Source organism: Rhamphochromis sp. 'chilingali' (genome assembly GCF_963969265.1).
Source record: "Rhamphochromis sp. 'chilingali' genome assembly, chromosome: 11".
Classification (NCBI taxonomy): Eukaryota; Metazoa; Chordata; class Actinopteri; order Cichliformes; family Cichlidae; genus Rhamphochromis; species Rhamphochromis sp. 'chilingali'.
In genome coordinates, this window is record NC_137938.1 from 39104311 (window position 1) to 39117932 (window position 13622).

Consider the following 13622-nt stretch of genomic DNA (forward strand, 5'->3'; position numbering starts at 1 on the left):
TCCCAGGCCTCTGGTAGAGGACCCGAGCTTGAGGGATAAACCGCCCGCAGGGGCGTGCTGGGTGTTTTTTTTTATATATACATATATATATATGTATATATATATATATGTCGTTCGGACTGGAGAAGTGTAGCCGGATGGTAACAAAGAGAGGGAAGGTAGTCAGAACTGAGGGGATTGAACTACCAGAAGGCAACATTGCAGACATAGAGGACAGCTACAAGTACCTGGGGATCCCACAGGCGAATGGGAACCATGAAGAGGCCGCTAGAAAAGCTGCAACCACCAAGTACCTGCAGAGGGTCAGGCAAGTCCTGAGGAGTCAGCTGAATGGTAAGAACAAGATCCGGGCCATCAACACGTACGCCCTGCCCGTGATCAGGTACCCTGCTGGGGTAATAGGCTGGCCAAAGGAGGAGATAGAAGCCACTGACATAAAGACAAGAAAGCTCCTTACCATGCATGGAGGGTTTCACCCCACGTCCAGCACCCTGAGGCTGTACGCTAAGCGGAAGGAAGGGGGCCGGGGACTGGTGAGTGTCAGCACCACAGTCCAGGATGAGACAACGAACATCCAAGAATACATTGGGAAGATGGCCCCAACTGACCGAGTGCTCAGTGAATACCTCAGGCAGCAGAAACCCAAGAAAGAGGAGGGAGACGAGGAACCATCATGGAAGGACAGGCCCCTGCACGGTATGTACCACCGGCAGATAGAGGAGGTGGCTGATATCCAGAAATCCTACCAGTGGCTGGACAAAGCTGGACTGAAAGACAGCACAGAGGCACTAATCATGGCAGCACAAGAACAAGCTCTGAGCACAAGATCCATAGAGGCTGGGGTCTATCACACCAGGCAAGACCCCAGGTGCAGGCTGTGTAAAGATGCCCCAGAGACAATCCAGCACATAACAGCAGGGTGCAAGATGCTAGCAGGCAAGGCATACATGGAACGCCATAACCAAGTGGCCGGCATAGTGTACAGGAACATCTGTGCGGAGTATAACCTGGAAGTCCCGAGGTCAAAATGGGAGATGCCCCCAAGGGTGGTGGAGAATGACCGAGCTAAGATCCTGTGGGACTTCCAGATACAGACGGACAAAATGGTGGTGGCTAACCAACCGGACATAGTGGTGGTAGACAAACAGAAGAAGACGGCCGTAGTGATCGATGTAGCGGTTCCGAATGACAGCAATATCAGGAAGAAGGAACACGAGAAGCTGGAGAAATACCAAGGGCTCAGAGAAGAGCTCGAGAGGATGTGGAGGGTGAAGGTAACGGTGGTCCCCGTGGTAATCGGAGCACTAGGTGCGGTGACTCCCAAGCTAGGCGAGTGGCTCCAGCAGATCCCGGGAACAACATCGGAGATCTCTGTCCAGAAGAGCGCAGTCCTGGGAACAGCTAAGATACTGCGCAGGACCCTCAAGCTCCCAGGCCTCTGGTAGAGGACCCGAGCTTGAAGGATAAACCGCCCGCAGGGGCGTGCTGGGTGTTTTATATATATATATATATCCGAACGACATTCCAATGTCATTGCTGTATAGCCTGGTAGTGTGGATCAGTGAATCGATGTCTCGTTCACTCTTGGCATACAGCTTGATGTCATCCATGTACAGGAGGTGGCTGACAACTGCTCCGTTCCGTAGTCTGTATCCGTAGCCAGTCTTGTTAATGATCTCACTGAGGGGGTTCAGGCCTATGCAGAACAGCAGTGGGGACAGAGCATCTCCTTGGTAGATCCCGCACTTGATGGTGACTTGTGCTATGGGCTTGGAGTTGGCCTCTAGTGTTGTACGCCACATCCCCATTGAGTTCCTGATGAAGGCTCTTAGGGTCCCGTTGATCTTGTACAATTCTAGGCATTCCAGTATCCAGCTGTGGGGCATTGAGTCATAGGCCTTCTGGTCTTGCAGTCTCGGCTGATTGTTCTGTCTACCAGTAGCTGGTGTTTTGCGCCTCTGGTATTCTTGCGAATTCCTTTCTGTGTCCCACTCATGTATTGACCCATGTGCCTGTTCATCTTAGCCGATATGATGCCTGACAGGAGCTTCCATGTAGTACTGAGGCAGGTTATTGGTCGGTAGTTGGAGGGGACCGGTCTCTTCTTGGGGATATATATATATATATATATATATATAACGTTCTTCCTCTACACCTCCCCCCCCTCCCAATTTTTTTGCACATGTCGAGGAGCGTGTCAGGCTAGATTTCACTGTGTGTTATACTTGTATAACTATGCATGTGACAAATAAAGAGCCTTGAACCTTGAACCTTGAACCAATCAGCCAGAGTTTCAGGTGTGTTCATTGTGAAACCTGGCCCCACCTTATCATGTGAATTCCTGAGGTCAGATGGCTCAGGATGTGAGTGGGCGTTAAGGCGTCTGGGAACCTGAACCTGAAAAGAGAGTATTAGCCAAAGGACTCAATTTTGCCATTTCTCCACAACAGTTGCCCATAGTGGACCTCATCACAGCCACAGAATCTGCCATACGGATTAATAAATTATCACAGACAGAAGCAGAGCAAATCAGGATGAAAGTCTCAGCCACCCTCTCCAGGGCCAAAGTCCCTCCATCCAACCTCACAATACAGGAAAAGAAGGCCGTCGTTTCCCTGAGCAAAGACCACAACATCACTGTTTTACCAGCTGATAAGGGAAGATGCACTGTGGTCCTAAAAACTACAGATTACCATACAAAGATCACTACTCTCCTCAGTGACAACAATACCTACGAAGCCCTAAAGCGAGACCCCACAAACAGCTACAAAAAGAAAGTTATAGCTTGCCTTCAAGACCTTGAAAAGGACAAAATTATTGACCGCCTTACATATCACCGCCTTTACCCAGGGGATGCCATACCCTGCATCTACGGACTTCCTAAAATCCACAAGGAAGCTGTCCCACTCAGACCCATAGTCAGTAGCATAAACTCAGCCACTTATAACATTGCTAAACACCTTGCTACCATCCTTGCGCCTCTCGTGGGGAACACCCCACACCACATCAAGAACTCCACCGACTTCACCGACAAGGTCCAGAAACTTACCCTGGATCCAGATGAAACCATGGTGTCCTTTGATGTAGTCTTTCTCTTCACTTGCATACCCACCACGGAGGCCGTGGAGACTGTCAGAAAACGACTACAAGAAGACAGCTCCTTGGAGGACAGGACCAACTTCACACCCGATCAGATCTGCACACTGTTAGACCTCTGCCTCACCACTACATATTTCAAGTACAACGAGGGTTTCTACAGACAAAAACATGGCTGTGCCATGGGCTCCCCCGTGTCACCCATTTTCCAAGATGGCGCGGCCACGTCCAGACGCCTTACTGACTGCTCCGCTCCGACTATCCACTTTTCTTGTTTTTTACTTATTTTTTGCTCTGGTTTTCATCCCAAAATCCTCTAGTCTTATAGTATACGACAGCGGATCACTTGTAAACATCGGTGCCAAGGTTGCACATCTAATCTTGGACACTTTTAAACCTGACCCTTCCTGGCCGCCAGAGATTCTACGCGGCGCGGAGAACAACAAAGGAGGGGCCGCTCATCCGAGGCGCAGAACAAAGAAGCGCCGGGGAAAACGCGCTGGTATTAGGAACAGACTGAGACAGCAGGCGCATCGCGCACCACTGCCCAGTATCCTACTGGCCAATGTACAATCCATGGAGAACAAGCTTGATGACCTAAGAGCAAGGGTCACCTTCCAACGTGACATGAGGGACTGCAACATTCTGTGCTTCACGGAGACATGGCTGACCCCCACCAGGCCGTAACTCCGTCGGATTCATTCTTTGTGCTCCGCGCGGACAGAACGGCAGAGTCGAACAAAACCAAAGGTGGGGGAGTGTGTTTCAGAATCAGAATCAGAATCAGAATCAGAATACTTTATTGATCCCTGGGGGAAATTATTTTTTTTTTCATGGTAAACAGAAAGTGGTGTGATGCCAGGAGCATTTCTACTCTCTCCAGCGGGTGCTCGCCACATCTGGAGTTCCTGAGCATTAAGTGCCGCCCTTTCTATCTGCCCCGTGAGTTCACCTCAGTCATCGCCACGGCGGTCTACATCCCACCCCAAGCGGACACAGGTATGGCTTTGTCCGAATTACATGATGTGCTGAGCTCGCTTCAAAACAAGGACCCGGGCGCAGCCCTCATTGTAGCAGGAGACTTTAACAAAGCGAACCTCAGACAAGTCATGCCAAACTTTTACCAGCATGTCTCGTGTCCAACGAGAGGGGATCGGATTTTGGATCACTGCTACACGCCATACAAGCAGGGCTACAAAGCTGTCTCACACCCGGCTTTTGGGAAGTCTGACCACAACGCCATCTTCCTCATTCCCCAGTATAAACAAAGCATACGGAGGGAAGACGTGACCACGAAGGAAGTAAAACGGTGGACTGCCCAATCAGAAGCTACGCTACAGGACGCACTCAACGACGTAGACTGGGACATGTTCAGAGCATGCGTAGTCGACATCAACAAGTTTACGGAAGTAGCAGTATGCTTCGTCAATATGCTAGCGGAGGAGATTATCCCCACTGCGAGAGTCACCACATTCCCAAACCAGAAACCGTGGATGGACAGATCGATCCGCACTGCAGTAAACGCCAGGACCGCCTCCTACAACGCGGGTCTCGCCACTGGCGATATGAGCGCCTACAAAGCGGCCTCATACGGCGTGCGGCGCGCGGTGAGAGATGCCAAACGCCGGTACCGGGAACGTGTGGAGTCCCGCTTCCACCAGGGCAACACACGGAGTATGTGGCACGGACTACGCACCATTACGGACTACAAAGCCAGGGACACTGCGCCGATCAACACCGACTCTGCATTCACCAACGAGCTGAATCGGTTCTACGCCCGTTTCGAGGTTAGCCAGGCGGCTAATGCTATCTACCGCCTGACTACCGAGGACAGTGACGTCATCAGCGAGAGACCGGTGACCAGCATCGCGGAGCATGACGTCCGAGCGGCACTGAGGAGAGTGAACACAAGGAAAGCGGCGGGGCCAGACGGCATCACCGGCCGTCTGCTGCGCTGCTGTGCTGACCAGCTAGCAGGTGTGTTCACTTACATCTTCAACGAGTCCCTGGCGAAGTCTGTGGTCCCCACATGCTTCAAAAGATCCACCATCATCCCTGTGCCCAAGCACAGCAAACCCTCATCCCTGAACGATTACCGGCCAGTTGCACTGACCTCGGTAGTAATGAAGGTGTTTGAGAGGCTGCTGAAGAACATCATCTCCTCCTCCATCCCAGACACCACAGATCCGCTGCAGTTCGCCGACAGATCCAACAGATCCACAGAGGATGCCATCGCCCACGTCCTACACACCACTCTCAGCCACGTGGACAAGAAACAGGGTAACTATGTGTGAATGCTGTTTGTTGATTACAGTTCAGCGTTTAACACAATAGTGCCCTGCAGACTGTTCACAAAGCTCAGGGATCTGGGACCTAACAGCCGTCTGTGTGCATGGGTGTTGGACTTCCTCACTGGCAGAACTCAGGTGGTGAGGGTGGGCAGGTGCTTCTCCAACAGCATCACCATCAACACAGGAGCACCTCAGGGATGTGTCCTCTCGCCACTGCTCTACTCCCTCTACACTTCAGACTGTGTGGCCACCCATGGCTCCAACACCATTGTGAAGTTTGCTGACGACACAGTGGTGTTGGGTGCCATCTCCAACAACGATGAGGCGGCCTACATGGATGAAGTGAAGAATCTGGCATCGTGGTGCCAGGACAACCACCTCCAGCTGAACGTCAGCAAGACCAAGGAGCTGGTGGTGGTTGTTCTGGCATCGTGGTGCCAGGACAACCACCTCCAGCTGAACGTCAGCAAGACCAAGGAGCTGGTGGTGGACTTCAGAAGGGGTCAGCACAGAGACTACAAGCCCATTATCATCAATGGAGCTCCAGTGGAGAGGGTGCAGTCCTTCAAGTATCTTGGTGTCCACATCTCCTCAGACCTGACATGGGCTGCCCACATTCAGGTCCAGACCAAAAATGCTAGGCAGCGCCTGTACCACCTACGACAACTGAGGAAGTTCAGGGTCTCTCCAAAGATCCTCAGGATTTTCTATACAGGCGCTGTGGAGAGCATCCTCACACAGAACATGACATCGTGGTTTGGGAACAGCTGTGTGAAGGACCAAAAAGCTCTCCAGAGAGTGATCCGTACAGCAGAACGCTGCTGCAGGATTGCTCTCCCCCCGCTTCAGGACACCTACACCAGGAGATGCCGGACTAGAGCAGCGCAGATACTGAAGGACCCGTCCCATCCTGGCAACAAACTGTTCCAACTTCTGCAATCTGGTAGAAGGTTCCGCATCTTCCGGGCAAGGACAGAGAGACTCAAGAGGAGCTTCTATCCCCAAGCCATCCGTGCCCTAAACACACACACCCGCCCTCTCACATCATCTATAATTGACTGAGTCAGGACTCTTCCAGACACTAAACCAAGGCACAATGTACATTTCAATTCCTTTAATTTTAAATATGTTTATATTGTCTATCCTGTAAAATAGTCAGATATCTATTCATATTAATGTACAGAATTCACCTGCTTGCTGCTACTACTGCACATTCACCCGAAACTCTGGCTGATTGGGACCCACACCCAGTTTCACACCTTGGCTCAGGCGATTAGAGGATCATCAGGGGTCCTTTTGTCCCTCTGTGGGGGGAAACTCCCACCGGGTTTATATCTGGGACTCTCCACCATTTGAGCTTAGAACTGAAGAAGCTTCTCGGATGAGAGGTGAAACGTCTTCAAGCAACTTAAAGAAGTCCAGACACTTTTCTTTGCAAGCTCCTTTGACTACGATGACCTGGATGACTGAGAACCTTCACTGGGTGCAGTTCCCCCCTCCAGGGGCAAGGGTACCTAGACCCGGTTCGTAGAGTACGCTTGGGGAGTGTGATCGTGTGTACAGCGTCTCTTTATGTCTGTCTCCACGTTGGTTGAGTGTGGAGTAAGTGCATATGAGAGCATGAGGGTGGGAATGGATGTTTGTATCTGTGTGTGCCTGTATGTCTGTGTCTATATGTCAGGTTGGGTATCAGACGCCACCTCTCTGGGGACATCTCAGGCCCTCCAAGGTTTGGAGGCCTATCTCCCCCCACCACCACTTCCCCTGCCAGTGGCGGACCCCCTCAGACATCGGTGGGTTGGTGGTTCTTTGTGTCCGGGGATGGGCGTCCAGGTACACACCGGCTCACTCCTTGGCGGCCGCTTATCGGGGCCTGGAGCCTGGGGCTCGCTCGGGCCACTTCGGAGGTGGGGTGCCCCCGGCCTCTCGGCCTGGGGCTCGGTCACTCAGGCGCGGCTGGCTGCCGGCGGAGCTCACGGGCGCGTCACTGCAACTCCCCCTGGCTTCTGCTCCGCGGCTGCTGAGTGAGCCCTCATCTGGGACTCTCCTCAGCTCTTTCTGGGACAGTGGCGCAGCTGCCCCTCTGTTGGTCTTCCTTGGTCTCTTGTGTTCTGGGGGCCTCTGGATGTCTGGAGTTTTGATCTCCTCCATACCTGCTTCATGCCCTGGAGGACGGGGCTGTGGCCCCCCCCCACACCCTCTATCAGATCATTACATGAAGGAACCTTTTAAAAACAAGCGCGTCCATGCTCACAGGTGTACACACGGGTGATCACACCCACAAACTACACCCTTTTTGGCTCCTTCCTCAAAGCACACTGTGTTCTGTTGATCTTATGTGCTGCACAATAATGTTTAACATTTAGTATTTACTGTCATATTCCCATATATCATTGTGATGTTGTTTATTCTATTACTCTTGTTCTCTTCTGCTTGTTTTCTTTTTTCTTTCTCAGCAGGTGATCCAGGTGATTGATATATGCATTTTTTTTTCTCTGCCCGTTCTGTTGGTTTTTGTCTTTTGTCCTTCTCCCCCGTCCCTCTTCTCAGCTGTTTCTCTTTCCCTCTTTCTTTCTCCCCTTCTTTCCCCCAGTCAAGTCTGTCCTGTATTCAGTAAGTGAAAATAAAATAAACAATAAAAGGTGAATCAAATGGACCATTACGGCAAGGCTGGGATGGTCAATTTGGTAAAGTAAATCCGTTGGGCATCTTTCTTTGCCTTTAGACAACAATTCTGATGCAAAAGAGCCAAACGGGACAGGCAAAAAAAACAAAAAACAAAAAAACAAAAAAGAGAACCTTCACAGACATTATCTGAAATATTTACTTTTTCTAAGACTTTGTGATCTTTTGAAATTGTGATGCCCAAATATTTTACCTCCTTCTTCACCTCTATATCGTACAGTAATTGTGAATTACACTCCTTTAACGCCAATAGTTCACACTTATTTAAATTTAACTTTAAGCCTGAAGCTTTTGAGAATGTAGTGATTATTTGTTTTACCAGGGGAATCTGATGTTCATTTTTTAAGAGTAGTGTCATCCGCAAGTTGACTAATTATTAAAAAATTATCCATAATCTCAATTCCGGCAACGCTGCTGTTTTTAATTAGAATTGCGAACATCTCCACAACCATTATGAACAACAACGGAGAGCTTCCACACCCTTGCCTGATTCCTCTTTTGACGCTAAATCTTTTACCAGTGCCATAGCCTAACGACACAGAGCTGTTTATATCATTATATATTAAAAACCCACTTATTCAATCTTCCCTTTCCCTCTAGTTAATATTTCTTTTATGATTTCATATTATGCACTTTTATACTCATTTAAATTCTTGTTTGCTCTGTACCTGTTGCTTTCCTATGTATCAGTGACAGTTATCTGCTTGCATACTTAGTACTTGCTTTGGTCCTATTTCTATTATCCTCCTCCTATTCTCTATCTTACTTGTTATTATTATTATTATTATTATTATTATTATTATTATTATTATACAGTATATCTATTATCTTCCTAAATTTATCCCCAAATCCAAATAGAGTTAGTGTTTCTAAAATAAAAGGATGTTCTACTGAATCGAAAGCTTTATAAAAGTCCAAGAAAAGAATAAAACTGTCATCACTAATTAGATCATTGTAGTCCAGTAAGTCTAAAACCAATATGATATTATTATGAATGTTCCTGTCTTTCAGAAACCCTGATTGTGTCTCACTAATTAAACTTGAAACCCCTTGCTTAAGCCTTGTTGCAACTGAGCTAGAGAAAATTTTGTAATCTGTATTTAATAAAGTTATGGGCCTTAAGTTATCCAATTGTCGTTTATCTTTGTTTGGTTTGGTAATTAATGTAATTAATCCTTGTTTCATGCTAGACATCAATTCTCCCTTTTCAATACTGGCCAGTACAGCTTTGAATAAAATTTCTCTTAAGTCTTCCCCAAAAAATTGGAAGAAATTAACTGTAAGCCCATCTGGACCAGGGGATTCTTAACAGATGCATCTAACTCTTCAATTCTGAAGTCAGATTCACAAAATTCCTGAAACGATTCATCAATTTTAGGGATCAAATTATCTATTTGATCAAAAAAGACATCACAATCTGTATAAATTGGAACAGAATGTATAAATTTCATTCTCCAAAATTTTAGGGTCGTCACATTCAATGCCATCAATTAACAGAGAAGATATAAAATTTCTTTTCTGTCTGCTCTTTTCTAAATTAAAAAAATATGAAGAATTTCTTTCCCCCTCCTCAATCCACTTGGCCCATGAACGCACAAAAGCTCCTTCTGCTTTATTTAGGTAGAGCTGATCTAATTTAGTTTGCAACTCCATAAGTTTACTCCTTTCTTGGATATTTAGATCATCTTTACTACAGCAATAAGTAATTTCTTGGAATAATTTACATTCATATTCTCTTTGCTTTTGACTTGTGTTTTTACTGAATTGAATACTAAATTCTCTAATTTTGAATTTAATGAATTCCCATTTACTGATATATCCTACAATTAGATGATCAGCCATAATATCTTTTATAATTTTTTTGACTATGTTGCAGTAGTCTTCATTTTGTAAAAGTTTGGCATTGAACTTCCAATAAGTTCTTTTATTTGATTGTCTAATTTCCGATTCTAAGCACAGTTCAATAAAGCAATGATCTGAAAGAGGTGCATTTGACATCAACAGTGTGGTTAAGAATGATGTCACTTCCTAGCCAATAGTCTATTCTAGACTTACAAGCTCCATTTGGTTTAAACCAGGAAAAGCTCTTAATTCCTGGATTTCTTACTCTCCAAATATCTGTCAAATTGTTGTTTATCAAAAAATCTATAATTAGGTTATTTTTTGTGGTCTACCTGTCCTTGGGGGCCATCTATCAGTCCATTCATCAGGAGTCATATTCCAATCACCACCCATTAAAATGTATTCTGTAGGGTATCGATCTTTAAGTTCAAAAATATTTGAAGTTATATCTTCTAACATAATTTTATTCTGACTTTCATTATTATATCCATAAACATTGACTAAAATGAAAAACAAACTTTCAACTCTCATTGCAGCAATCAACCAATGACCATTCAAGTCAGTTCGTTGTATTACAAGATCCCCAGGAAAGTTATTGAATAAAATCGCTACACCCCCCGACCTCATTGAGCCATGGCTGAACAGGATTTTGCTGCCCCATTGGTTTGACCAAAAAGATACATCACTATCAGATGAATGAGTCTCTTGTAGAAAAATACAGTTTGATTTTTTACCTCTGCAGTACAAAAATAAGGCTTTTCTTTTAACAGATTCTCTTAAACCCCTAACATTTAAAGAACCAAAACAAATGTTAACATTCAACATGAACTATAGACAGAATATCACTTACCACATGAAAAGAACGAAAAAGAGAAAAGTACTAAATGCTGAGCTCCTCAGACCGCGAACAAGTTTCCACTATTTCAGTTTTTGTCATTTTTAGTTCTCCTGTCTTTCCTCAACTTTGCGTCCATCAATGAAGGCATGTGGACCACGACAGTAGGCTCGTTTACCCGCACGTCTTGCTTCCTCCACCAGAGGCCATAGGCGCTGTCGATCTTGTATGTCCTCCTGCGGCAACATCTCTGCGAAGCTGATGCCTTCTTGCTTGCAGGTTGAAGAGTCTTTGGTGCGCCTCCACAATTCTTCTTTAATTCGCCTCTGTGTGAATAGAATAATGATGTTTCTGTTTCTGCCATCAACTCGTTTCCCTAAGTGATGGACAATATCAACGGCCTCTTCTAAGTCCGAGTCAGGGGCAATCTTCTGAAGCGTTTGCAAAACCTTCACTCTAATGTTTTCATCTTTGTCTTCCTTCACCCCTTTCAGTTTTAGGCACCACCTCATTCAGTAGCGCTCTTGTTCTCTCACTCTTCTTTTCAAGTCTTCATTTTCTTTAAGCAGCTGTTCATTCGCATTTGCCAGTTTAACAACTTTCAGTTTGCAATCAACTATCTCTGCAGCATTAAACTCTACAGCCTTAATCAAGCTGGCAACCATAGCTGCACTTTGTCTGTTTTGTTCCTTGATATCTTCCAGTTGTACTTCAAATTTCTTCTTCCCAGAATGGCTTCAAAAATAGTTTTATTGGAGATATCATCTTCCTTCTCTGAAGATTTTGTTCTCTTCTCCTCTGGCGGTTGTTTTGATGGAGTTGGCGGCGCCGAGTCTGCTCCCCGTTCTCGCTTGTTTAGGCCCACGTTGGCAGCTTCAGTGCTAGCATAGCCATGGTCACTGACTTTAGCATGCGAAGACGTCTTAGCATTGGGGTTTGACGACACAAATTGCAGCTTTGCATTCTTAATAACCTTTTGGGCATCCATAGTTATAGTTCGAGTGGAAGGAGAATAAAGTTACTTAGCAAATTTTGCGGTCTTTCGGAGCTCCTGAAAAAACACAACTGTTCAAGCTGCCATCTAGATGGCACTGTCCTCTACAGGCATCTGGATAATTTAGTCACAACACTGGAGGGTAAAATAAATACTACATAAGAGGCCATGTTAGTGAACGCTGGGAAAGAAGACTGTAGTAAAAGTGATGATGGTTTTCTTTCACCTTGGTGCACCTAAGGCATGATTCAACCTGTTCAGTCATTCCAGTATGCAGGGATCATTTAGATGTTAGTACACTGTGACTGCATGAAATCCCTTTTTCTAATAACCAAATTCTATCCCTCCTTTATCAAACATACATTTCAGCTCTTACACAGAATAACAGGGCTGCTTCTGCGCCACACAACCACTGAGTGACGTCTGTCCTTCAGATGCCCTGTTAGCTGCTGCTTTTTACATGGATGTTACTGGCAGCAGGTCTGTAGTTTTCTAAATCAGAACGATGTTCAATGCTCCTCTGATTCTCCTGTCTTTAAAAACTCCCTCATCTGAACACAGAGCACTGAAGCGCTTTCTGAGAATCTGGTACCTGCAGAGGAGGTGTGACCACAATCAAGATCCACCCCCCAAAATCCTTCAGCAGCTTTGATCAAGAGGCTGAAATCAGACGTGTAGAAGATTTTGTACAATATAAAACAAAATGTCTTACCCTTTCATAGTTGTGAGTGAATGACCAGTCGGGGGTACTGGTGTTCAAGTAAGAGCTACCATAATAATGATAAGCATAATGTGGCCAAAAGGCTTCCAGGATGTAGATGATGATGGCAGCAGCTGAAGTAACTGCAGCAATAACATTGGCTCCCAGAGCGCCTCTCACCTGCAGAGCACAAAACGGGTCAGCACACCTGGAAAACCTGGCAGCACCTGAAAGGCAGATTAAACCTGTAGAAACTGCAGCTCACCAGAGTCACGGGACAGTGTGGAGACTAGTTTTAGAACAGATGTTAGAGAATATTTAATCCTGAAAAAAGTACATTTAACCACTTTATTTAACATTGATTATAGACCTGTGTCCTAATGATGGGACAGCTTTCCTTTCTGCTTCACATTAACTTTATAAATACAGAAATGGAGCTCTTTTCCAACCTGACTAAACAGAACTTTTAATCGTTTTCCTCTCAGTCACACTTTGATGCTGTCAGTCTGCTAATATTGTACTTTCATCTGACTGGTGACCTGCCCGTGGTATACTCCATCTCTCACCCTATGAGAGATGGCAAGGGCACAGCCTTGACTCTGAATTAGAGAAACGAGTTTGAAGCCTAATCTTAAATTAGAGATAGTGTCTGTCTCCTGAATCCAAACTGGAAGCTGGTTCCACAGAAGAGGGGCCTGAAAACTGAAGGCTCTGCCTCCCATTCTACTTTTAAATACTCTAGGAACAACAAGTAGGCCTGCAGAGCGAGAGCGAAGTGCTCTAATAGGGTGATATGGTACTACAAGGTCATTAAGATAAGATGGGGCCTGATTATTTAAGACCTTGTATGTGAGGAGCAGGATTTTGAATTCTGGATTTAACAGGAAGCCAATGAAGGGAAGCCAAAACAGGAGAAATCTGCTCTCTCTTTCTAGTCCCTGTCAGGACTCTTGCTGCAGCATTTTGGATTAACTGAAGGCTTTTAATGAGTTCTTTCCACACAAAGAGCAGGTCATAGTTTGGTTTCCCATCACTGTACCATCAAAGACCAGAGGTTTATCCACAATGCTCATATGAAAAAAGAAAAAAAAGGTGCTTGCCAACTGTAGCTACAAGATGAAAGTAATGTAAAGGAAGGATCCACATATTAATGGATATTAATTGACAGATGAAGTGCTG

The 13622-nt window shown here is 45.9% G+C and overlaps 1 protein-coding gene across 1 annotated transcript in view; it reads right to left on the reverse strand.

Annotated features, from left to right (window-relative positions):
- The window catches only part of LOC308406483 (membrane-spanning 4-domains subfamily A member 15-like), a gene marked incomplete at both ends in the record, with an annotated part of 30721 nt that overhangs the window by 13472 nt on the left and 3627 nt on the right, over positions 1-13622 (reverse strand). Inside the window, one exon of the mRNA XM_080897522.1 lies at positions 12456-12697. Coding sequence (XP_080753648.1) covers positions 12456-12697 — 242 coding nt within the window. The remainder of the gene's footprint in view (positions 1-12455; positions 12698-13622) is intronic.